This window comes from Labrus bergylta, chromosome 20 (genome assembly GCF_963930695.1).
Source record: "Labrus bergylta chromosome 20, fLabBer1.1, whole genome shotgun sequence".
Taxonomy (NCBI): Eukaryota; Metazoa; Chordata; class Actinopteri; order Labriformes; family Labridae; genus Labrus; species Labrus bergylta.
Genome location: NC_089214.1, coordinates 17,733,988 through 17,756,955, shown reverse-complemented (window position 1 = coordinate 17,756,955; position 22,968 = coordinate 17,733,988). Strand labels below are relative to the sequence as shown.

Below are 22,968 nucleotides of genomic sequence, written 5' to 3'. Positions count from 1 at the left end.
GCATGCATCCATAATACTGTACACAATATTAACTTTATTGTTCCTTTTTTTATTTCCATACCACATAAAACAAACATAATGTGTCACCATACTGTATATGTAAGAGCAAGCAAACAGACATGCTTATGCTGAGGCTCTGAACTAGTTATATTATAATTTACATTGTTTTTAAGTTTTTTGTATTTTTTACAGGATGACTATAATTAATGTCTCTCAACATCTTATAACAACTCGTGTGATAATTTGAGACAAGTAGCAAAATGCAGATTAATCTTAGAGATTTCAAATGTTTTTATCTTTTCCCCAATTTTATCTTTGTTTGTTTTTCGTTTCTTCACTATAATTTAGTTCCCCATTGTTCACAAAGACAGGGTCATTGACTAATGAAGAAAGTACTCTTTGGCAGTGTTTTGCCACTCTGAGCAAAAATGTTCAATACTTTCTAAGAAGCTTTCACATTTAATGTGATTTGTAAAGTTGCTTTCCCTCTGACTACATTTTGTAAAGTGGTATTTTGTGGTACAAATAGTGCTAATAAAATGTATATTGATACATTTTAGGTATGGGTAATTTAACTTTAACTTAGTCTTGTGGATGCATGAGCTCCTATCTGGCAAAAATGACAAGAAATGTCAAAATCAATCAACAAGAAATGGACGCCTGCCTTAAGTGAACCCTGATAACCTTTATGAGTTGTTTCATGTCCATTTTAATGTATTTACCTCAACAAAGTCAAAACGACAGGAGCCTCCTTCGACATCAAATGACAGGAAGTTGAGGGTGACTACGTAGCCCTCTGGTTGGTTGATGACCCACTCACACGCCTTGTTGTGCGGATATGCGTTGGGATGGTATGGAGAGCGTATCTGCCCAGTCCCAGACAAAGTTCCACCACAAGCTGGGGAGAGAAAAAGTCAATGGTTAGTCTGTGGCTAATAGAATGAAGTGTATGAATTCATCTTAAACCCTATTTGCACAGGATTAGTATTACCTGAGTAACCACTCTTTGGTTTATTAAATATCTCTCTCTCCCAAAACTTGTGCAGCAAAAACAAATGCATTGTGCATCCACCGAGACAAGATAAGATAAAAAATAACACTTTCCCTTTAGCACAGAAATTTGTCTTGCATTACATGACTCAAATATTGATTTATCACATTGATCCATCGTCTTAAATGTAAGAAGTAATGTAGACCTTACTGCATGTACTGTATGGGTGTCTTTCCTAATTTTATTTTCCTCCTGTCACAGTTGACAATTTTCTCTCCCAGCACTCACAGAGTTTAAAAAGCTAAATGTAGTCAGACATGCTCCAAATCACCGTGCGCCACACACTTTAGACGACCCCTGTCACGCCATCAAAATAAGGCAAAAAGTGTTTTTCCCTGTTAGCTTTGACTGCATCCCCATAGACGGAGGTCAACTTCTCCCCTGGTCCAGCTCCTAATTGACCTGAGACTATTTAACGTACCCGTAGCAACATGGCAGCCTTTTCTCTTGTCTCTTGGTCGCCAAATGGACCCCTCTCTAACTCTGAGGTAGGCAATGTAGTCAAATGATTGTATTGAATATTTGTATATTGCAATGGTCTGAAATTCTGTCCTGTATGTCTGTCTACCTAATCGTGTTACCTGTACCTGCTGGGTACTATGGATGTAATAATAATGTAATAAGAGAAATATCCTGGCATCCATTTTTAATAAATAGAGTAGATTTCACATCCCAACATACATGATAACATCTTGTGTGTCTTTGTGTGGAATCTCACCAACAGTGTAGACAGCCCTGAAACCGGCCCGGCTGACTGAGCTGTCTGATCTGAACCGGATCCATAGGTAGTTGGAGGATGATCGAATGGGAGCTGGCAAGGAGCTCCCACAGTATTTCCCAATCAGGGCATCAGTCTCCAATCTTCCATCACGAACCTAGAAGGAAAAAAATCAAATACATGTCATGTGACCTTTGTCTGAGCAGCCAGGTCGACTTTGACGTCACTCTGAGTGACAGTCGTCTCAATTCTGCGCTGGTAGGACAGGCAGGAGCAGGACTCATTTGAACTAAATGAAAACAAACATGTAAGACAGGGTGGTAGCCAGTCAATGGAGGTAGTCAGTGAGAGTCAGAAAGTTTAGGTAAAGGATCTTCAAACAGGCTGCAAGAAAAGAAAGAATATTAGAAAGACAGAGACAAAGATTATAAGAAGGATTATTATTGTATTTGTGAGTCATAAAAAAGTCATACCTCCACATAGTCAAAAGTACAGCTGCCGTGACTCTCCAGGTCCATGTGGGTGAAGTTAAGGGACACCTCCGCTCCCACTGGCAGTCGGATCAAATAGATACACTGGCGGTTGTGGGTATAGGCATTGGGCCAATTGGGAGATATGATTATCCCTTCGCTGTCTGTGAAGGTACCGCCGCAACCAGGGTCACCTAAAGCACAAAGAACACCTGCGTAAGGAGTTGCATTGCCATTGCAGCACATCTACATAAAGCAGGGAATTGACACACAGCCTGGGATAGAAGAGTAGTTATTAGAGCTTCATTTAGGGAAGCAAAGAATTGAAACTTGAATCGAACGTCACAGTTAAAACGAAGTTAAAACCTCCCCCTGTCCTGTTAGCAACTCAGAGTGTCAAAAATAGCCTTCCAAAGCTGTCATATGATTGGCATGCATATTATCTCTCATTGTTGGTTTTACACCATACCTTACTGGCACCATTTCTTACTTGGTGATGTTGTGTATGTAATGTGGAAGCCTTGGTCCGAAACACTGAAATCAGAATGGAAGTGAATCCATGCAGCTGGACCGGTGGTTTGCACGGGGGCAGGAGATGCAGTGCTGCAGTAAAGACCCAGAACTTGGTCTTCAGCCAGAAGACCATCCCGGATCTACAACAATGAGTCATAAAAGTAAATAAATTAAAGAACAGATGGTGAAAGGCCCAAACATTGTGAGGTTGTTGCCTGGAGTGTATCACTATTGGCTTACAGAATGAAACAGTGCCAGTGTTTGTTAGGTCTGTTGGTGTGTGCTGGGGCAGCAGGCTGAGCGTAGCAAACACCAACAGACTAAACTAACTGATCTGCATAGCCATGGATGTCATGGGGATGGAGCTAGACTCTCTGACTGTGGTGTCAACATCACACCATTGGTTTAATCTTTTTGATAAGCCCCCTCTTCCACCTATGCTGCTGTACAAAACAGATGGAAAAATGAATTCAAAGTTATATTTCAGGGTGATTTAATAAAACATGCTCCTGATGAGGTCACATGAGGGAGAAACAGAAAGAGGAGCGGTAGGCTGGTGGGTGTATGGTGAGTGGGTGTATGTGAGGCCCCACTTTGACCAGGGTCAGCCCTGCAAATTTGAGAATTTGGTGGAAAGATCATTGTTCTAGTTGATTCACAAAAATCTTCTCTTTGAACTGTAATGACTTATTTGATTGGCTTTAATAATGTACTTGACAAATACGTTATCTGGCTGTCACTCTTTAACTGTTGAGTCCATCTAAAGCCCTATTTGTCCATTTCCCCTCTTACACAAAAGCATTGGGATACAAATAGTAGCAGTATGTACCTCTAAGAAGTCATAGTTGCAGTCAGTGTGATGCTCAAGACTCAGCGTTCCAAATGCAAAGGTGATGAGCAGGCCTGGATCCACAGTCACGGTCCAGTAGCAGTCACGGCTGGGCGGGTACTGTCCAGGGTAACCAGGCGAGTTGATATTTCCATAAGGAGCAGTAAGTTCGCCTCCACACACTAATATGAGAGTAAGATTTCAATATAATTTGAACAGCTGTTTTACAGACCAGGCACATTGACCACTTTGGATTTTTTACTTTACACTATGTAGTACAACTCTGCTTTACCGTTATCCTTAGCGAACAACGCAATGTAAAGAAATTGATTTGTCAATTATTTATCACATATTGCTTTTTGCTCTAATGCAATTCAGTATCTATTTGTAGACTTGGCATTGTCTCATGGCTGACTGATAGGTAGTTGGGACCCTTACCTGGGTCCTGAGACTCCCAAACGACTGTAAAACCACTACCACTGACAGAGCCATCAGAACGAAACCAGAAATACAAGGAATTGTGGGAGCTGTGGAGTTCCTGTGGGTTATTTTGGCCACAGTATTTCCCGAGCATGTGAGCAGAGGCACTGTCCCCATCGTGAATCTGAAGGAAGTCAAAGTTGCAGTTGGTGCTGCTCTCCAGATGAAAGAAGGGAAAGGTTATACGGAGAATCTAAAAAAAAACAAAAAACAACAACAACACAGAATTTAATGACACTAGAATGAAAAAAATTATCACACCAATGCAAAACAAATGGTTGGGCTTTCTTGCACCATGCCCAATTGTTTACGATGGGAAGGCAGAACAAACACCTAGCTGTGGGAGTGTCACCCACCTGGGGGAGTGGTTTCTGCCCTTTGTGATGTCACAAAGGGAAAATCTCCAAACAGCCTGTTTGAGCACACATTTTCTGAAAAGTGGAGCAGGCTAAAGATGGAGAGGAAGTACTTTTTTCTTGTCATTGGGGGGTTTGTAGACAGACTAGGGACACATGTTAATGTATTTTGCATAATATGGGACCTTTAAGTTAGCTGAGCAGCTCAAACTAGCCAACCTGTTCAGAATGACAAACATAAACTCATTTACGAATGACAGGAAATGGTACTTTTAGTTTTACAAAGGAAAACTGAGAGAACTGACCTTGTTGGGATCGATGCGGATCACCCAGGCACAGCTGACCAGGTGATCATAATCATCATGACCTGGGGTGTTAGGAAAACTGAAGGAACCAGCAGGGCCAGACAGATAACCTCCACACTCTGGAACACATTCAGAATAACACTTGGAAGCATTAGAGTTAGACTCTCTCTTTAAAGATTGAGGGTGTTTATTGATACACAATACACACTCCCATGGTCCTTCCATTTTTCTTGCAACTTGCATTTTCTTTTCAGCCTTTTTCAGCCATCATCATACTGTACCCTGGTATGTATTTGAAATAAATTACAGACTGGTAGAAACTTTATAAAAACAAACATGGCAACATTAAATTGAATAATTAAGTCTGAAGGACCAACAAAAATCTGTCACAAGAATAAACCAGGAATCCTACCCACAATCTGATGGCATGAAGTGTAGACACAGCTTGTGCAACACTTATAAGGGATTACACAAAACCATTGTTCTTCCAATAAGAACAACTATATGAGGTCAATATGAAACTGAAATTATTTTGTTTTTAAAGTAATCTTTTTCATACATTTTCTACGCCCAAGTGCTCAAACATTTCCCAGAAAATGCGAATAATGATTATTATGGGATTAATGTTAGCATGGATTTAGAGTAATGACGTTAAGAATAAGGATTTAAAGCTTATATTCAATGTTGTCTATTTTATGATAAAAACGTATTTAACAGAAATGTCCCTGCATTCTTATATCCTAGGCCCCTTTTTCCTTGCACTTATTAACTTCCTTTCAGCCCACTCTTCCCCTCATGTAATTATCTTCATTTCCAGCCAATACCTTGCTGTGCAGTCTGGCAGAGGGGGCCAGTCCATTGTGCAGTGCAAGCACATGTGAATCCATTAATGCCGTCGGTGCAGGTTCCTCCGTTCTCACAGGGGTTGCTCGCGCATTCGTTTATATTCTGGTCACAGTTAACTCCCTGCCATCCAGGGGAGCAATTGCAAATGAAGCCAGGAGCTGAGGTGGTGGCCTGTGATTGGATAGCAGCAATACACTAATCAGACATCCATAGATTTGTTGAAATAGATGTACAGTATTTGAGTCAAAATGTTCTTTTTTGAGATTATCCTTATCACAAAATCAAAATTTGAAAATAAGTTCACTACACGAATGTGAACTGTACATTTTCTGTAAAGAGGATTTACAATGTGTTGTTGGTGGGATCAATTCAACGTATAACTATCCCGATTGTCATGTTTATCCTTCAAATAGGCTGTTTGCAGAAAATATTTTGAGAGCTCTTTGTCTTTGTCTCAGCAGACACATGTCATTCCAAAAGGTTTGAACATAGACACAGTCACACACACTTACCACACACTGCCCATTGACACAGGGGTTGTTGGTTTGACAGATGTTGCTCGTCTGGGTGCAACCAGTTGGTCCATAACCATTGCCTACGTAGCCTGAGGGGCAGGTACATATAGGGAGACTTGACCCTGGTGGACATAGAAGTTTTTAATGAGTAATAGATAAACATAATGTATCCATAATCATGTCTGACTCTGTCTTAAACTGCACATGTAAAAAAAAGAGAACCATTGATATTCTGAAGGTTTATTTTTACACATATACGTATTGCTCAGGTCAACTTACAAGGGAACCCACTCAGACCTCTCCAACAGTAAATTAAGACTTCAGTCCTGACACACGACCAGTCACTCACTTTTTTCCTGCTTTTTGCATTAAATACCTTCATTAGCAGGATGTTACAAACTGTGCAGTGAAATTAAAAATCATAGCAATATATGGACAATTCAAATCGATGAGACAAAAACCTCCTCGCTCCCGTAAATTCCATCATGCAGTGATTTTGGGCTCGTTTCTAGGTAAATGAGCCTCATTGAAAAAATTGTACTTCACAAACACTAGCGCTGACAGCCACACACAGTCAGAGTGAACAGTTACCGTCTGCTGCGAGTTAGTGCACTGCACTATTTAAAAGCGATGTCATTCTCAGTCTGTAAATATTAGTTTTGCATTACGATCAAAGTTAGAAACAGAGATTAAATCAGTCCTGGGCTCCCTGAGGTTTTTTGTCTGTCTGTGTTGCCCTTACTGGCCGGATCAATGGTGGAAACTTGATCCCATCAACACATCTATATTTTTCAAAATTGAGCTCTATCAGTATTACAGCAGAGCTCCGTTCAGAGTGGAGGTACATACAACGTATCTACATAATGAGTTGAAAAATTAGAGCAAACTGCATGCATCAGGAGAACGTTATGGATGTTTATGCGCTTGAATATCATTGGTGCAATATGCTCAGTAAAAATGACCTTGAGACCGAGGCAATCGATGCACGAGTCATGATGCGCTTATCGGCTGCAATAAATTCTGCTGTGCAGTTGTTTTTATGTTCTTTCAGGGGAGGCTCACCTTTACACTTCAATAACCTGTCTGTTAAATTAGTTTTATTATGGCCTATTATTGTTTCAGTGTTTGCAAGAAGAGACCCCTCTCTGTGTGATTTACCCAGCTTCATGTCTTTGGAGGACACAGATTGAGGGAGTTAAAAGATAAGCACAGCAAATCAGTCTGTGGAACCAACTCCTCCCAAGAAGACAGCGCCGGAGAGTCTCCTTGGAGGGCCTTTCGCTGAACAGGCAGTACTGCAGCCCACCAGTGGGATTGAGATAGAGGTTGATAAGTTCAGAATCGGCACAGCCATTCCAATTTTTAAAAGAGCAAGGTAAATATTATGTTGTAATGTAAAATGCAATGAAATGTTGATTAGTAATGTTCCATGTGTCCTAGGTTACTGATTGGTCACGTATTTTCTGGTTGAGGCACAAACATTTTCCGGTCTGGGCCTCCGTTGACTCTCGTTATAAGTTGAACATTTGCTCCTCTTCAATTCAAGGGATAGGAGCTTCTTGAGGCACCAAGAAAAAACATCCATGAACGCATTACACACCACTACCCAAAGGCAAGCAGAGGGACACTTCCCTTGAAATGAGACTTGCCAGGCATGCAGTGTCACAGGATCAGAGCATAGACCAGACTAACATTACAAGTCAGCAGTTTTTAATCTGCCTAAATTTGTCTAAGATATATCACATGACATGATACAAAAAGCTAAATTCCACCTATATATTTTTTCTAGAATCCCCGCTGTCATATTAAGTGGAAGTGGTGAATTACAGGAAGTAGTGGAAGTAGTAGTGAAGTGAAGTACAGTGTTTTGAAGCAGCTACCCCATCTACCATGGATCAAATATTCCATGTGTGTGAATTACCTGGGCTGGAGGAGCAAGTAGCTAATGGGTAACAGCCGCCATTGTTTGTAGCGCAGATATTCGACTGGGTACATGTTTTCCCATTCCCCTCATAACCTGCACAAAAACAAGACCTCCTTCAAGGACTGGTTTTATCTTAGCACAGATGAGCAGAACACAAACATGATCAGCATTAAGAGAGGGGAAAGTTGACACAGATTCAGACATTTGCTCGAGTCTGTTGATTTTTATGTTTTAATCTTATTTTGCTCTAAACAATCATTACCTCTGAGAGATAAATAACAAAAATCAACTTGGATTCATATTGTGCTACTGTCACTGGCAGTCAGCCTCCTCTCCTACCTGGAGGGCATGGACCACAGTGGAAAGAGCCCATGGTGTTAAGGCATTGCACCATTGGAGCGGTGGAGCATCCACCGTTGTTGGTCAAACATTCATCCACATCCTGACAGCTGTAGCCGTTTCCTTGCCAACCTAAGACATTGTATCATTAATTAGAACAAAGATGCACATATTCATGTAATAATAATATGTTTCTACGCACAGGTGAGCACAAACAGTGGTGAATCATAGCTAAAGTGAAGGCTAGCCTTTTTCGATTTCATGTAGACACAAACATAATTTAGAAACTACCACATTAACAGTAACATTGGCTACTAACTCATCTTATCAGGGCTGGAGCAGAATAATTAAGACATCTTTTAAAGGAAAATATTTGCAATGAGAGCTTGGACAGGAAAAACTGAAATAATCAAATGAGGTCGTCTTAAATCTTTTTAAATATTGTGGGCAGCTCATTACAGTTCAGAAAGAGTGTGATGAGAATTTGAGAAAGATCAAAACAGCTGAATTGCATTATGGGATGACAGAAATGTCACAGTAATGTGTATGCAAACAGGACAACCTGTCTTCATTGAAGCCAGCACTTGAGTTAACACACTTGTAAATAGAGCCAAACCAGTGTTTCCCCTAGGTTTACAGCGTTGGAGGGGGTGGGGACAAGCCGATATGCCGACACAGCGACACAAACACTTGAAGGAATCTTGGTGTTCATGGGTTACTTTTAATGACAGATGTCATATTCTATCGGAAAGGTATCCTTAAATGACTTATTTCCTCTATCCACTATCCTCTCCCTACAATAAAGGCACAAAAATAAATCTTGCAAACAGGCAAACATTCAAAACAAAGTGTTACCAGCAGGACAAGCTCCACAGTAGAAGGAACCCTGAGTGTTGTAGCACTGAACAACAGGATTTGATGAACAAGGTTTGTCCGGTAGGTTGCATTCATTCACATCAGCCACACAGGCCGGGTTTCCCGCTGGAGCCTCCCAGCCACTCTCACATATACATTGGTATTTAGGCTGTATAATGAAAAAAACACCAAAGTCATTCTTACAGTTGAACATATTCCTAAAAAAATAGAACTGCAAAGGGGAATAATACTGAACTGTAATATAGAAGCGAGGGCTGCACTATTAATCAAAAGATGCTATTGTTTGAAACTATGCAGCCATGGTATAATGATATGCCTAAATAATGAAAGGTCAGTCTTTTGTTAGGATTTAGGATTTATAGGGCTTTGTCAAACTCCCAGATGTTTGCCTTGGACAGCTGAAGAGAGACAGGAAATCTTTGGAGGAGAGAGTGAGGGATTACATGCACTAAAAGGACGTAGTCCGATTTTTTTCTATTATTAGCCCTCCATTGAGGACGAAAGGAAACTATTAGGATAACACATTCTTCTTCTATTAGGTTGTGCTATGGGTATTATTTATAAGAACAACCATCAGTATTAAGCAAGCCTCAAACAGTTGCTTTCATAAGTTACGGTAAACTGACTGCTCACCTGTCCAGGTGTTATCCGATCTGCATCAATGCATGTGCCATGTACACAAAGATCCTGTCCAGCATTCCTACAGTCATCATAACGCACACTACAGAGAGTCCCAGACCACTCCGGAGGACAGGTACAACTGCACAGAAACGAGGTACTGTGAGAACCATTGTGGTGGCAAGTTGTTATAATGTTATACTCATTTCATTGATCACTGTCAAGGAGAATTATCGTCACTTATCACTACCCTCAAAATATCTAGATCTACAATACAGGACTTATTGAACAGACTCTTAGGCACTAACTCTACAATGGAGTTAAAATTAAATTTAACTCCATTGTAGAGTTTCATCTTTCTTTCCAAAATGTCCATGTCACAGAAATATCCAGAGTTCTAACCGTTACCTAGTGCTGAAGTCATTTTTATGTAAAAAAATGTTAGGTTAAAAAGATTGAAGGGAGTTCTAAAACCCGAATATGTCATTACAACAACGTTTTATTTGAAGTGTAATGCTTACGTGAATGATCCAGGGGTGTTTACACAGGTTGCTCCATTCTGGCAACCCTGGACTGTTCCTGAATACGCCTGACACTCGTTCAAATCTGTTGCACAGTTAGGACCCTGACTCACGCAACCACAAACAAACAAACATCAACACACACACACACAGCAAGAAGGCAAGATAGATAGAAACACGGACACCTGGTTTATAATCAGCATTGGAAAGATATTCACTTCTAATTGGATTACAAACTTGGTAAAGACAGTCCTAAACCCAGGCTGGTAGAGTCAGTATTGCTCATCCTTCCACTGAATGTATGGGTCCTGAATTTTAAGGCCCTTTCACAATCAATACTAAGATTGCTACTTTTTGTATTGTGCTTCAACAGATTACATTTTTGAATGTGTTTCTTTGTTTACTGTAGATAAGAGCGATCCCACACTGATTTACAGTAAAGTTTCAAAGTGTATGTCATATCATGGCCAATAGTTCACACTGTTTGACGGATCAGCTGGAAGAGTTTCACCAGAAGGATCCATGTCTGTCTGGAGTCTGAACTTTGAACAACATTGCACTCTGTAGGTAACACTTGACATGACTGTTAAACTGACATTAATCCTGAGCTAATATTTGACTCATTAAGAATTAAGCTGTGCATTAATGATCACCATATCAGCAACTTAAATGACTACCTTGGTGAGTAATACATGAATCTCTATAAATCATTTCTGTATATATTAATTTACTCCATAATGACTAATCTTATTAGTCAACACAAAGGGCCAAAGCTAAAGTTTCAACTGGTAAGCCTCGTCGACTTATTATGATTTCACTTGAAAGACAATCACCAGTAGCAACAATCATCAAGTTAAAATAGCCAGCAATTCACAATTGAAAGTGATATAGAAGCCTGAATACCAGTCATGACTTCAGAAATCATTTAAATTAACTCTTAAAAATTGGTGTCTATAAATAATTTGAAAAAAGTTGTTTACATGGCATTGGTTTTGCAACAATTTTCAAACAAATGCCCTCAGTAAAAAAAGGTCACTTATCTGAAGTTTAGTAGAAGAAATGAGAAATCTAATGTTTGATTTTGTCTGCATCACTATTTCACAGATTTTGTTTTAAACTGAATAAATAAACAGACAGAACCTGTAAGACACGGTCTCTTATTTTATTTGAAGATTTGGACCTAACTTACGCCAAACTTCAGGATGCTACCTTTTTTTATCTACTTGAGGGCATGTCGTCAAAAACTGTTGCAAAGCCAGTGTTTGTCATCAATGATAAAAGTCATTTTTCAAATTATGTCAGAAGTCATGACTGATATTCAGGCTTCTAACTCAGTTACTGTGTTCAAAGCTAAATCATGATCAGCATCTGTTTAAATAACTCAAATGAAACTGTGTCCCTACTCAAATATGTAGGCCTAATCATGTTATGTCTTTTGTGTTCCTTTTTGGGCCATGGCTTTGGGCTTTGCCAATATCTTTGTAGTGTTCAACATTCGGCAGAGACATTCCCACCCCTGGTAATTGGCATTATTTCAATTAAAAAATTATATAAAATTGTAATTTGCGATCATCAAACATGATAATGAAACTCACAGCCCAGTTGCTGGGACACACACAGTGGTATGAGTTGAGTAAATTCAAACATGTTGCTCCGTTTTGGCAGGGATTACTGCTGCAGGACACCTTCTGGACGGTCTGGAGGATAAAAGAGAAGAGGTAGGTATTTTACATTCTGGAGTTTGAGTCGTTACAAATAACAGATCCTGTGTTCACTCTTACTGATTCAAGTGTAGTCACTTTAGTCTCAAGTGTTGACACCTGTAAAAAAAAAAAAAAAAAAAGCAGGGAGAACAACTTTTCGTCAATGGCTATTTACAATGTATGAAAACGTCATAATATGAGTTATTTGGAGAAATTAGATCATAGAGCTTTAATTCTTAAGATACAATAGACATAAGAGTCTTGTCTCATCCAGTACTTTGACAGTATGAAAACAACTCACAACTAAAAATAACAATGTCAAAATCCAAAGGAGTACATGGTTTTCCTACCCTGGTATCAAGCTGGTTTAGTTTGTTGGTGACTTCAGGGGGAACTCCACCTCCATGACTCTTAAGGTCTTCAATCTCGTCTTTGTTGGATTTGATCTAAAATCAGACAGATCAAATATAGACACTCAAGTATACAAAAAGCTAGAGCTCGCTAGGCTAGAGGAAATTGTCACAGGAGACATTATCCATCTACCTGTAAGAAAAAAATATTAGTGCCAATAAAAACAAATTATGAATTACATTTGTTGGACATTTGTCTTAACATTTCAAGATGTTTTGTTGTTATACAGCCTTTTTTTATATAATTGGTATTACATTTGGACAGAAAATTTTTGTGAATACATTTGTGACACATCTGTTGGGACGACTGTGCTGGTCGTCAAAAAAAAGGGACAAGAGGAAAAACACTGTGAAGCTCTGTTGTAATAATTCACTTCTAGATTAAAGATGCTTTTTATTTATTTGATAAACCCAAGAAATTGCAACCGGTATTGATGGATCAGTGGATTGCACTTGTGATCTGCTGTTGATAACAGCCTTTGCTTTGCAGAGAACAGTGTGAAGGAGGCCCTCCTCGTCAAGATTCTGCACCTTAAGGCTGGAATTCACGACCTTACAGCCCTTATCCATCTCTCCCATACTTCACCATAATGTGATCCACTAGCTGGATTGAAAAACCACTTTATTCCTTTCTGAAGGAGGGTGTTGTTGATTAGTGCAAGATTCCATTGTTTAGTTGCCTTCTTCAATTCACGCTCAGTCCCAACAAAGTTTGTTCCATTGTCTCACCTCATTTCCAACACTGGACCATGTCTTGCTATGAAGCACCAAATGGCATTAATAAAGGAATCTACCCCAACTCTGTTCCTACACAAGTCTGCCATCTGTTGGTGTCCTGGAGCTGAACGCTGTAGCAGATATGCCTATAGCCATGAAAGCACCAAGTGTCCAATATTTCTGATCAAGGCTAGAGAGCATGTGGTTGTGTCCCACCTCTTTTTGTATATTTTGCAGAATGATGTCTGATATGTGAAGATCCTTTGCCAATATGGCAGAATGTTTGGATTCATCAGGCATAGCTGCTCTTTGAATATTGTACCCTTTTGAAGGCTGTTATTTCATTTTGGAACCTCAGTCCTTGACAAAAATTCAACCGCAGCTTTATTGAGCTCCTCAGCTGAAAAAAAGCCACTTCAACCTGAGTTCCTTGCATCTCTGCTTCCTGTTGGTCCTTTTCCAGACCAGACTGAGCCAGACTCAGACACAAGTGTTTTATTTTCTGACAAAGGCAGAGTAGCAGGCTCTTGAACTTGAACCATTACAGGATTGCCACAGTTCTAGCAATTACAGTGAAGTATTTAACAGCCAAATAGCCAAATATATTCATCAAGAAAGGGGTAAAAAAAAAAAAAACACCAGATGCATAGCAAGAACGGAGGGAATATTGGTTGAACAATTGAAAACCAGTTAGACCCAAATATCCTTCACTGTTGGATGCTTAAAAATACACAATAATACCGCTTACAGCGTCATATTTCATCATAGGTTTAATACTGGAGGGAGCGATGGATAAAGGAAAGGCCCGGCTACTACACATCGTTCTTCTGGTGGCGAGGAAAATGATAACCATATCCTGGCTTAGACCTCTACCTCCCACCCTTCTCCAATGGAGAGAAAGGTTAGAGAGGGTTTACTTGATGGAGAAAATAACAGCGAAACTCCATCTGAAAATGGATTTGTTTGTGGTTCTATGGGCTCCTGTCATTGCTTACCTTAATTTACTGATAGAGTTGACATAATCACAATTTATTTAAAAGAAAACATTATGTATATTTCGTTTGGTTTATTTTGGACCTGTCAGTAGACATATTCATAGAGATAGAGATGTAGAGATGTACATAGAGATGTGAAAGGTTAACAATTGCTTGTGTGTGTATGGACAGATATATAGATCTCCTCTTTGTGCGGATGAAGATGTTGCCATGAGTTTTATTTGTGTTTTATTTATTTTTTGTATGTTTGCCGAACTGTAAATAATTCTTGTAAAATTATTACCATGTTTCACCAACTGAGATATGTAAATATAAATGTGTAAAATATTGAATACAATAACTGTTTGAATAAAGAATGTTCAAAAAAATACACAATAAAACATTTAAAAAGAGAGGAAACAATAAGATGATGCCGTGTCTATAACAGGTTTCCCCCTCCCAAAAGTGGTCCAAAAGTTTAAAAATGGTAGGTTTAAGCTAGAAAGAGGAGCACTTAAGTTAAGTGACACACAAAACGAAACAAATACATAAATAATACAAAGATAAAGATTTCCTACCAAATGTTATAAAGTATGACCCACTCACTTAAATCCACCCAGGACCTGATCTTTGGTCCTCTACAAAGTGCTGGGTCTGATCTTCACCTGTTAATCATTCATAGTCTCATATGAGCAGCAGCACGCTTTCAGTTCATAAAAACGTCAATAACCTCTAAAAATATATAGATTTTCTAGCTCATAATGAAAAATAACTTTTGATATGTAGTTTATGTGTCAGAAAGTACAACCACATCCTTATTTTAATTTTAATTTCAAACCTGATAGGAACAGGAGCACCAGAATATTTCAGTATGGCAAGTTGATCACAACATTTTAAAGCTGCGGTAAGCAGTTATGTATTCAATAAAACATCATGCTGACACTGGAAAGTGACTTGTTTAGGAACATGTGAGTCAGGCAAAAGGGGTTGTAGATGGATATTCCAATAGTGGAGCAAAAACACATAGATTTGTCTTAAGTGGACATTTAAAATGAATGTTGTTATTTTTACATTTGATAAAGTATGAATGGGGTTACTGAAGTGCATTAACATGAACCTTTCTTCCAGTTGTAAAGTTTTCCTATGGGTGTCATTGTAATGTTATTGAGATGTTTGTTTGTGAATAATCTCACTACAAATTACCAGTCCTGAACTTTCCCCCTCTCTATTAAGTAAAAAGTCTTCACAAAAGTCATAACTGCAGGGTATTTCTGTTCATAATACAATGTAAAATATCACTTTTTATAAGATTTACTTAACTCAACTGTTTAACTATAAATAAACACCAATGTTTAGAAGAGCACGACCGATTAATCGGCCAGTCGATTATATCGACCGGTATTAGCATATCCAGTGACTAATGGTATCGGCTACTTTGTTGCATATAATCGCTGATAACACTAGATTTATTCATCAGTTTAAAAGCATTTAATTTGAGTTTCATTGTATTACACTCTTCTGGTGAAAGAAAACTGCTAGTGTAATACAATGAAACTCAAATTAAATGCTATACAACAGGCATTATCACTCTCTAGAGTGTCAAGTGTTGATGCACGAACATGTGCAGTTACTTTCCAGTTGAGTGACCAACTTGTCTTCATTATAAATCTTTTCCACAAGTGTTTGATAACTACATTTGAGGGATGAACGCAATAACTATATATAAATAACTATATATAAATAAATATATATATATCGAGAGATCGAACACATATCTAAGAAAGATATCAGCCAATATATTGGTATAGGATTTGTCTCTTCCTAAAATCGATATCAGACCCAAAAATCTCATATCGATCGGGTCCTAATGTTTAGTATTAAGAACAATTGGGCTGTTGAAGGCCATGACATTAATGATGCACCTTGTGGTCTATTTGTGATCTTAATAATTTTTTTTTTTAAAACACACATACACAATTGTTTGAATGTACTTGTCTTAAGCCTACCTGACTCAGAAGTTGTGTGAGGTCTTCATCATCAACTTTAATCCGACCTGAGGATGACGTCTGGAAGCGGATCTCTTTATTGTCACCAGTTGTGAAAACAAGGTGACCATTGTCTGACAGCATCCGAGGCCTACGGGGTCACATCATCAAAAGTCTATCAACAGTCTTTTCGCCCATATTTAAGAGTTGTATTAAAGTACTTCCTATAGTAAAATAATATGTTTAAGGCTTGCTTTTACAAAAAACCACATTCTATTAGAATTCATGAACAAAATCCTCGACTCACTGGTCATTGCTTACGTCCCTCTTGCTACGTTTCTCTGCAGCGTCCCTGAGTTCTCCTTGCAGTCCCACAAGGAAGATGAGGATGAGCAATAGCCATGACAGCTGCAGTGTCCCAGCCATAGAAAAGAGATGTGTTGCCTGGACAGCCTCAACACCTTTACTGGGCTCTGATGTCCTGTACACTTAATGCTCACAGCTAAGACTTTGACCTGACAGCACCATCATAAAGTACAACACTTTACCAAAGCTGGTTAACTTTATTATTACGTGAGAATGTCCATCACATGACAGATGTAGATCAGTTACCTTATTATAGATTTCTGTGTATATGCACTTCCTAGAAGCCAGAGTTTGTTGTACAAATGGCTTTCCTCCAATTATTCTCCTTTCATCTTCATATCTTGCTTTCAGTATTCTTTTAAGGAATCCCAATAATGCCACGCTCATATCAGGAACTTTCTAAGGAGCTAACTTTAGGTAAAAAAAAATCAGGGGGGAAATACACAATATAATTTTTTTTTTAATTTAATCTATATTTTTCAGAGTCCCTTACCAAGAATTAAAAAAAACATCCTTTATGAACTGTTTTTTTTAGTGCTGTATTTGTGTTTGAAACCATCAAATTTTGAAAAGTTGAATAAAATGATTTAATAGTTTCGTTAAAGTAAAAATAGTGGGATCAATATTGATATTTGGGAGCAAAGCCACCATTAGAATTTAAAATAATACATTCTTCTTTATTTACTATAAAACTCAGTACATTCTGAATCAATTGTATCTTAATCAATAACAAGTTACAATTAAAGATAATCATCATACATACATTGTTTTTTTTGTGGTTGACATTTTGACATGCACTAAAAACAAGGCACTTACGAAGGTATCTGACTTGTTTAGTTGTGCTCATTGAGGCTTAACTGCTAGTAGTCACGGTAACCATCCTTGCCCAGTATTACACAAAGTCAAAGTGCTCTCCAACACATAACAATGCATGCAGGAAGTTAGTGATTTCCAGAAATCATGTGAGACAGTCAGTGAAGTTAACAGCTTTGCAAAGTTTCAATGTTTTATGGTGGAATTGGCATTTTGTGAACACGATAATGCACGTACATACAACTCTCTGTGAATATCAACATGACCACAACATATTGTTGGTGTAAAGATGGTGAGTTAAAATCCCAGGTTATATACATATATATACACAACCTCAACTGGGCAACTGTGGCTCAGTTGGTGGAGTCAGTCGTCTCTCAAACAGAAAGTCGGGGGGTTCGATTCCCAGCTCCTGCAGCTCCATGTCTGATGTGTCCTTGTGCAAGACACTTAACCCCAAGTTACTCCTGCTGCTTCATCGATGGCGTATGAATGAGTATAATTGGGATTAGTTACATCTGATGGTCAATTTACATAACAGCCTCTGCCATCAGTGTGTCAATGTGTAGATGTGACCTGCAGTGTAAAAGCACTCTGAGTAGACAGAAGACCAGAAAAGTGCTATACAAGCTCAAGTCCATTTACCATTTAATGGCAGTAACACAGACACCGTCAGAGAAAGTAATAATAGATAAAACTTTACTAATCAGGAAAGAGCCTTTTCTTTCTGAATAACAGTGGTCCCAAGACTGAGCCCTGTGGCACAACATTTATTATTGTAAGAGGAGAGTCCTTCAATTTGCACACACTGATCTCTTCAATGTACATTTTACAAACCAATAGATAAATTGTTCTGAAAACCCTATACTGTCTGTTTCATAATAACATAGTCAACAGTGTCAATGGCAAGTCAATAAAGAGGGCTGCAAAGTGTTCCTTATTGCCCAATTGAAATAATCAATCGATTAAAATCACTAACCTAATCTACCTGCCTATCCAGGCATTATGCTGCATGAAAAAGAGTCTTTTAACTTAAGTGATTTTTTTTTACAAGTCATACTCAAAATGCTGACTTATTGAAGCAGCTATATTTTAGCCAATGCTTTAACTTAAAAAGAGAGATAGCTAACCAAATGACCAAAACACTATGCATACTAATGGAAAACTGGACAGATAGAATGAGAGCAAAAGTGAGTTTTTTATCTACCAATGTCTGACGCACATGTAGGCTACACTTTAATGAAGCAAATATGCTCATATTTGCAGTGTACGTGACATTTTACTTGCAGCAATTATGGCTTCCATTCAATAATAATTGAGCTTCTGTGCTTCTACTTTAAGCAACATTTCACAAAACAATTACATTGGTTTTCCCAAACATACCTGCAAATCAGAAGGTTCTCAGTTCATAATAATAATAATAATAATACATCATCATTGTTTATTGGTACATAGTCAATTCAATACCACACATGGAAGGTGAGGAAGACTAGCTTCATTGGAGGGGAAGGGTGAAAAACCACACACCAATTGCATTGACATCCAAGTTCATTACTCTACAGGGGAGTGACGGGATCGCCTCCAGGGAATCAGTCAGCCACCTGCTCAGCCTAACAGCTCCTGTCCAAGATAAGAAACAAAAAAACCAGTGAACCAGGCCAATAACAGTACTAACATGCTACAGGTAGCTAAATGTGTCATTAACTACCCCTCATACACACACACACACCGAAACCGATGAACAGCAAGTTGAGTGTGAGATATTCATAAGGCTTGTCTTGTTTTTGATAATAGAAGATTATAATTGTATTATAGGCAGTTAAGATTGACCCAACTTACTTTGTGGATATCCCTGATCCCCACAGTCATGTTGATGAGGAGACCGTTCAGAGGGTGGAGGAGCTGGTGCTGGAACTGCCAACAATAAAGACGGCCCTGAAGGACCTCACAGTGGCTCTCAATCCACAGCAGGTGACAGAAGTGAGGGGCACCAGTTCCAGTACCTCATATGCAGAGGTTCGTAGCTTTTTATGAATTCATAACTTTTTAAACCTGTGTTGTGCTGTTACACCTCCAATCATCACTTCATATCTATTATAAGACTGTTAAAGCACAGAATAGATGTCATCTCTTTTTTAGAAGCCAAGCTGCCCCCATCAAACACTTGATAAAGGTCATGTCAAATTCTAATGCATTTCATTTTCCAAACCCTGAAAAAATATCAGCTTGTAGCGAACTTGACAATTTTATTTTGGGTTGACAGTCAGAGTCAAGTCTGACAAATTTAAAGTAAATACAAACGAAATATATTTGTGTTAACCAGCACAAAATATGAAGCAATAGCCAGGAACAATTTCATCAAACACAGCAATGAGACCCAAAAGCAAACAAACAACCAGAAAAGCAGTTTTCAGAACATTTATTATCACAACAATCACACCAAACAAAAGTGCAAACATCGGGTGTGTGTGTGAGTGTGTCATAGTCACAGTTTAATGTTCAATCTAAACAGATGAAGTACGCTTCAGTTTCCCCACAAAACCACAGTTCAGTCCATTCCATTTAAATATTAATGCACAAAGCCACAAATCAAAACTCCTAACCGGGTTTGACCGCGGACCCACAACTCAAAGCAAATGAGGAAATCAAAGTCAAGGAACCAGCTGTTCGCTGTGCAACAATCAAAACATGAAGAAACACACACCAGGAGGTACTCACGGTACCGAAGTTTAGAGAGATCAACACACACTCCAGCAGCTGAACCGACGGGGAACTCAACAGATCCAGCAGGGAATCTTACCGACGTGACTGCAGGGACGAGGCCCACACAAAACAGCTTAAACGCGGACTTAATAACTGGCGTTTTCCTTCTCACTGCTCTCACTCGATCTCTGCTGAATTGAACACATGCGGATTCAGACTGCGCGGGGACTCTGTGGATGTTTTTCATTGGATAACGCAAAATAAAACCTCAACAAAAGGATCAGCCGATTAGCGGTGTTCTTTACAAGTAGACAACAGTAGGTGTGTGAAATCTACTGTTTCCTGCAGAGGGCGCTCTCACTCCTCCCACTGATAGAATTTAACTGATTGGACTAACAACACCGCACAGCTGGTCAGTATTGCAAGATCCACTAACAAGCCTATGTGTGTTTCTGTTTTAACAACAGCATAGTTATAGATTTATTTACCAGTTCTATAAATTTAAAGGTTTGCGATGGCCGGGAATCGAACCCGGGTCAACTGCTTGGAAGGCAGCTATGCTCACCACTATACCACCATCGCTTGATGGATTCCTCAGAGAATATAGGAAGTTTCTTGCATAATGCTTTAAGGTGCTATTCTTCTCAAAACAGCAGACTCCCGCAGATGATGCCTAACTAATTTAAACCATAGACTGTAAAGATTTAAACATGTTCTTTATGCTCCTGTTTCGACTCATTCACTGTTTAGAGAAACATGTAGCATATCTGTGGTAGTCACTGTGTTAGTGATCGTAGCTATCATAGGAAAGACTTGCTCTCTCTCTCTCTCTAGTAAAAACAGCTCTAGAGACTTTGGAAGCACAGCCTACTTCCAAAGTAAACCCTTTTCTTCTTCTCTTGGCAAACTATATATAGACTGCTTTTAGATCGTGTTTAATGCTTAGGTTCTTAACTCTGATTTTACCTTTGACTATTGCTGTTTTTATGGTTTTATTGAAATTGTAGCACTTTGAGATTTTCCTTTAAATGTAAAGTGCGTTATAAATAAAATGTATTATTATTATTTATATAACTCGCACAACAACTCTTAAGAATGGCGATATTAATGTTTTACGCTCTTGAATTACCCAGAATGGTTATTACAAAAAGTGTCTGACTTTACCGGAATTATTCTAATAATAAAGGACTTTCCTCCAATATGAAAGGGTCATGTTGAAGAAAAGTGTTTATTTCCATGTAATTAGAAACAACTTTTGAGGGTGGATTGGACTAGTTTTTACTGCTTTATGCTTCTCTGTGGCAATGCTTATTTTGGCCAGAAGAGGGCAGCAAGCTGATTCTCTATGTACAACATGTCCCTATGCACATTGAGTATCATTAACATTACAACAATGTTAGGACAATTAAGTAAATTAAAGATGTTCCGCCTGAAGCTAAGTTTAATAAACATTTATCTTAGAGCCTCAGAACAAATCACACAAATATGCAGCTTAGATTGCACTGATGTAGTTAATGAGGCTGTATATGGCATGGAGACAAAACTGATAATAAATATGATTATAAAAACAACAAAATAGTAGATTGCAATGCAGTCCAGATCACCTGTATCACATAATACGAGAAATTACGACTGAAAACAAAGCACTGTAAAACATCAATATGATAAACAATTACATATGTAATAAACAAAGAGCTTGCTCAGCAATGACTTTAAATCAATATTTGGACGTAGAAGGGGGGCATTTGAGGCAGTTATTATGAGTGAGTCAGTAAATTAGGAAGCTGTTCCAACATATTCACGTTGACTTCTCTGTAAAGTATAGCCGCGGAGCTAAATCATGCCTCAATGCAAACTAAGAGCTAAATCAAAGGTCGAGCGTCAGCATCAAGCCCTTCAAAGCCATGATTCATATTCTGAAGCAGTCGATGTGCTGGACTGCAGCCAGGAGCCACATAAAATCCTGTCAGCTGTATTTTCAAGGTCCAATGACTTGAATCCTAATTTCCTTTAAAAACCCCCTCTATATGGATTAATTTATGCCATGATTTGATGTAGACCATGATACACTGCGATTCTTTTTACTGATGTGGGTCACGTTGGGTAAAGTGGATTTTGTGACTCTGTGGTATTAAAGTGCTCCATGGACAGCAGGCAGTGCGAGGTTCTTTTTCTATGGGCCGACATTCAAATAGAAGTTTAGGATTATACCCTCTGCCATTTTGTGTCGTCATTCTCCTCTCTGACGTCTCAGGCGCGGTGTTGAGTGATCCAATGTGATGAAAAGGCATTCATGTTATGGGGTTACATGTGGCTAGGGCTTTATATACCTTTTTTGTGACACTCTGAGGTGTGCATGTTTCTATTCCTGTGGTTCTATGTGACCTGCAGAGTGAGTGGAGGACACCTGGCTCATTGGCTCCCATACAACAAAAGAAGCTGTAGGTAAGGAGCTGGTGCGCCCACTGGCACGCCATCCTGTGAATAAGACAGAGACAGCTCGGGGTACTGCTAATAATAATGATGATTTGTCCAAGTACAAAAGCTTATCTCGTTGTCTTACACTTACACACTTCTTTTTTTTATATTATTTAACCTTTATTTTCAAGGGTGACCTGGCAACGAGAACGAAAAAGTTCAAAACAATAAAGTAAGAGCAACAACAAAATACATTTGCTCACAATCTTAAAAAGTGTATCTGGGGAAAATGACCAACCCTGCCTATAAGATAATGATTATGATGGAAGATGATGTTGTCAGTTGGCTGGTACGGGAGGATGGACTGACTGCAGGGCAGAGGGAGACTCAGGATGAGCGGTTCTGTCTCAAGAATAATTCTGCCTGAGCTGATCGAGGCCCAGACTGTGCCTGGAATTAGACAAACAAGATGCAGGGATGAGGAATGAGGGTGAATGGGATGAGAGGAAGGGAAGAGA

The 22,968-nt window shown here is 38.8% G+C and overlaps 1 protein-coding gene and 1 non-coding gene across 2 annotated transcripts in view; both read right to left on the bottom strand.

Annotated features, from left to right (window-relative positions):
* Positions 1 to 16,595, bottom strand: part of cubn (cubilin (intrinsic factor-cobalamin receptor)) — a 46,776-nt gene extending 30,181 nt beyond the window's left edge. Inside the window, exons 1-19 of the mRNA XM_029278190.2 lie at positions 16,458 to 16,595; positions 16,172 to 16,301; positions 12,415 to 12,510; positions 12,143 to 12,181; positions 11,957 to 12,058; positions 10,362 to 10,465; positions 9,856 to 9,982; positions 9,202 to 9,370; positions 8,347 to 8,478; positions 8,005 to 8,100; positions 6,081 to 6,205; positions 5,547 to 5,739; positions 4,723 to 4,841; positions 4,020 to 4,254; positions 3,582 to 3,763; positions 2,730 to 2,892; positions 2,243 to 2,433; positions 1,770 to 1,926; positions 723 to 898 (exon numbers count right to left, since the gene is read on the bottom strand). Of these exons, the coding sequence (XP_029134023.2) occupies positions 723 to 898; positions 1,770 to 1,926; positions 2,243 to 2,433; positions 2,730 to 2,892; positions 3,582 to 3,763; positions 4,020 to 4,254; positions 4,723 to 4,841; positions 5,547 to 5,739; positions 6,081 to 6,205; positions 8,005 to 8,100; positions 8,347 to 8,478; positions 9,202 to 9,370; positions 9,856 to 9,982; positions 10,362 to 10,465; positions 11,957 to 12,058; positions 12,143 to 12,181; positions 12,415 to 12,510; positions 16,172 to 16,301; positions 16,458 to 16,576 (2,655 nt within the window). The 5' untranslated portion in view covers positions 16,577 to 16,595. The remainder of the gene's footprint in view (positions 1 to 722; positions 899 to 1,769; positions 1,927 to 2,242; positions 2,434 to 2,729; positions 2,893 to 3,581; positions 3,764 to 4,019; positions 4,255 to 4,722; positions 4,842 to 5,546; positions 5,740 to 6,080; positions 6,206 to 8,004; positions 8,101 to 8,346; positions 8,479 to 9,201; positions 9,371 to 9,855; positions 9,983 to 10,361; positions 10,466 to 11,956; positions 12,059 to 12,142; positions 12,182 to 12,414; positions 12,511 to 16,171; positions 16,302 to 16,457) is intronic.
* A 3,947-nt stretch (positions 16,596 to 20,542) lies between these two features.
* trnag-ucc (transfer RNA glycine (anticodon UCC)) lies at positions 20,543 to 20,614 on the bottom strand. The gene has a single exon. It is a non-coding gene; the product is annotated as a tRNA-Gly (tRNA).
* Positions 20,615 to 22,968: the final 2,354 nt, after the last annotated feature.